Raw genomic sequence first — 2576 nt, 5'->3', positions numbered from 1 at the left:
AAGGCTCTATTTTCCCTCTCCTCTCCTGCACCTTCATTGAGCTCGTTGCTCCAATTCTTGGCCAATTTCCTCGTATACGTAACCCAAGCCGGCTCGGCCAATAATCTGATGCTGTCCAAGCTGTTCGCCCCAGACAGCAGCTTGCCGTGCTCAACTATGGCTATCGTGGAGCGCTGCTGTAGACCTGTCGTGTTCGATGCCCTTGCAGTGTTTTTACGATAGGCATCGGCCCATTATCGTTGCGGTCAGAGTCAGAGCTCGAGTCAGTTTTGTCGGATGGTCTGCGAGTGTTGGGACTGTGGCTGAGGTGATTCCCGATCAAGAGGAGTGCCTCATGTGTACCTGTTGGGTAGATTCATTGCGGCTGCTGGTGCGACCAGTGCGGGGGTGGATGAGTGTGGTACTGATCTTATCTTTGGGGAGGGCGATGATGCATTCAATGCTGATCGATTCTTGAGGATCGTACCTGAAGTAATTGTTGGAACTGTGAGGGAATGTCATGCTTTTTATGAATATTATAATAGTACCTATGTTCATGTAGACTATGAATATGGTCGTATTACTGGACTTGCCATATGCTTCTATTCACATTAAATCTATGAGGCAGTTCTCTTTTCTCTTCTCGTCGTGTGAGTGTATTGTACTCAGTGTAGTTGACTGCATATAGGCAGTGTTTTTTGAATTTTCAGTAAATAGTGTTTTTCAAGATACTCTGTGTTACTCTGGAGGGCACATCGCCATGCAGGCCAGGTCCAGGGGCTATAAACGTATCCAAGTGCTGTGGGGTAGGATGACAGTCCCTAGTGGGTCTTCACAAGACGAATCGTGTAGGTCCTATTCGCGACCCTGGCACAGCAGACAATCGCCTGGTCCACAGTTGAGTGGATGACCGAAGCAGCCGAACAGTTACCCAAGGTAGTAGTAGAGTCGACTCAGTGTGGTATGTAGTAGTATTGTGTAGGCAGTCGAGGCATTGCAGAGATGGGATAAGGAAGGAGAGTCCTCCTCATTGTCGTTGGCAGTAGGGGGGATATATTCGGAGACGTTGCTTCATTCGCTCCATACCATTCCTTTCCCACTTCTAAGAACGGCTGCGTATCGACTCCTCTCATGTTATGGATGCTCGAATTATGGTACCGCAACATGGACACATTGTCATCGCATAGGGCCTCTCATCGACTATTCACACTTATCCATTCCCTGGACAAGGCTTGAGGCTTTCCACTCTGTTAAGGTACGAGCTCTCGCCAGCAGTCTTGCTAGATCGGGGCATAGCAGTGCTGGCCAGAAGCTGGCGCGGGCTATACTGCAAGCCTTCGCGAGTTTACTGCACAACTCCTACAGTAACGGGTCGTGACCATGGGTCCATGCTAACCCATCTTAGGTCCTGTAGACTCGGCTGAGTATTCGTCCACCACCATGGCTTTGGCTTTCACAGACGGCCCGCCTCAGCAGCGTACTGCGGGCTATTACGATAGTCCTACTCAAACGCCTGAGGTGGTGGCTAGACAGATTGGGGAAGTCTGGAGAAGGAAGGTGAGGTTGTGGAAGGAGTCTGCGTTACCATTCAGATTCTCTTAGGTCTTGAAGGCACTGGAAGAACAGTGCCGGAGGGAAGCGGGTATGGGTCTAGTTCAGGTTGGTTTCCACAGAACTGTATTGATAACGATAGCCTTCTGTTATAGCTTCTTGTTGAGAAGTGCCGTGCGAACCAGTCGCCACTACGATATGATACCAACGCGCTCAAACTCCTAGTCGAACTGAGCCGTGCTACGGACATCGCAGCTGCGGAAGATATGCTCGCAGTATTAGATGAAGATGGTAGGGACATAGTAGGAAGGGTCGAGAGTGAGAGGCTTTTCATAAGGTGGAGCACAGCAGCACCTGTTATACGAGGCGTTGGCTCTCGCCACTGCCAACCGGTGTTCTGTCCTGAAGAGTGATGGTAGTCCCCCATGGGCCCTCTAGGGCGGCAATATCTCCTGCTAGGTGATGGTATCCTATCAATAGGCTTGGTATTCACCATAGTGAGCTCTACGCTGGTCACTAGGGGGAGGGGTAGTCCTAGTAGTCTAACACGGAAGGACAGAGTGTACGGCCAGGGCTGGGGACGTCGTTATGCTAGCTGTCTTGTTTCAGTGAGGAATTCTTGGACAGGGCGGTGGCTGCTGCTCGGAGTGCTAAGGACTGTCAGCAAACTCTGTCCCTTCCCGCGTTATTCGTAAGTGTTGCAAGTGTTACTTGGGAAGATCAATTGGTGTTGTAGATGTTTCTGGCGTATCTGCTATCAGTAGTGGTGTCACTCACCACGGCGTCGGACCTGCCCAGGTCGGAGATCAAGGCTATGCTGTTGTCCTCTGGTATTGTAGAAGCGTTCGTTTATGAGCTGTGCTACATCGGGTAGGGCTGGGCTTGTGATTAACTGAAGGAGTGGTATGGATCGGGCAGGTCCTCATTGGTGCCCAGGAGTAGCAATCCACACGTGGCTAAGTGGCTGAGCTGGTCCGGAAAATAGAGGGGGTTCATATAGGAGGTACACCACAGGTCGGCGATGGACTCTGTGATGCGGTAGCTGA

General features: G+C 50.9%; 1 protein-coding gene across 1 annotated transcript; it reads left to right on the top strand.

Annotated features, from left to right (window-relative positions):
- Positions 1-353: 353 nt before the first annotated feature.
- Pmar_PMAR026858 (hypothetical protein) lies at positions 354-2515 on the top strand (the record flags this gene model as incomplete). The annotated part of the gene is made up of 12 exons (XM_002768211.1): positions 354-471; positions 832-915; positions 962-1021; positions 1235-1343; positions 1385-1536; positions 1582-1638; positions 1686-1821; positions 1868-1945; positions 1990-2092; positions 2140-2221; positions 2267-2400; positions 2449-2515. Coding segments are annotated over 12 exons (1180 nt in total), but the record flags the coding sequence as incomplete, so codon positions are not given.
- Positions 2516-2576: the final 61 nt, after the last annotated feature.

Source organism: Perkinsus marinus (assembly GCF_000006405.1).
Source record: "Perkinsus marinus ATCC 50983 genomic scaffold scf_1104296969062, whole genome shotgun sequence".
Lineage (NCBI taxonomy): Eukaryota > Perkinsozoa > Perkinsida > Perkinsidae > Perkinsus > Perkinsus marinus.
This window is presented reverse-complemented; position numbering and strand designations above follow the sequence as displayed.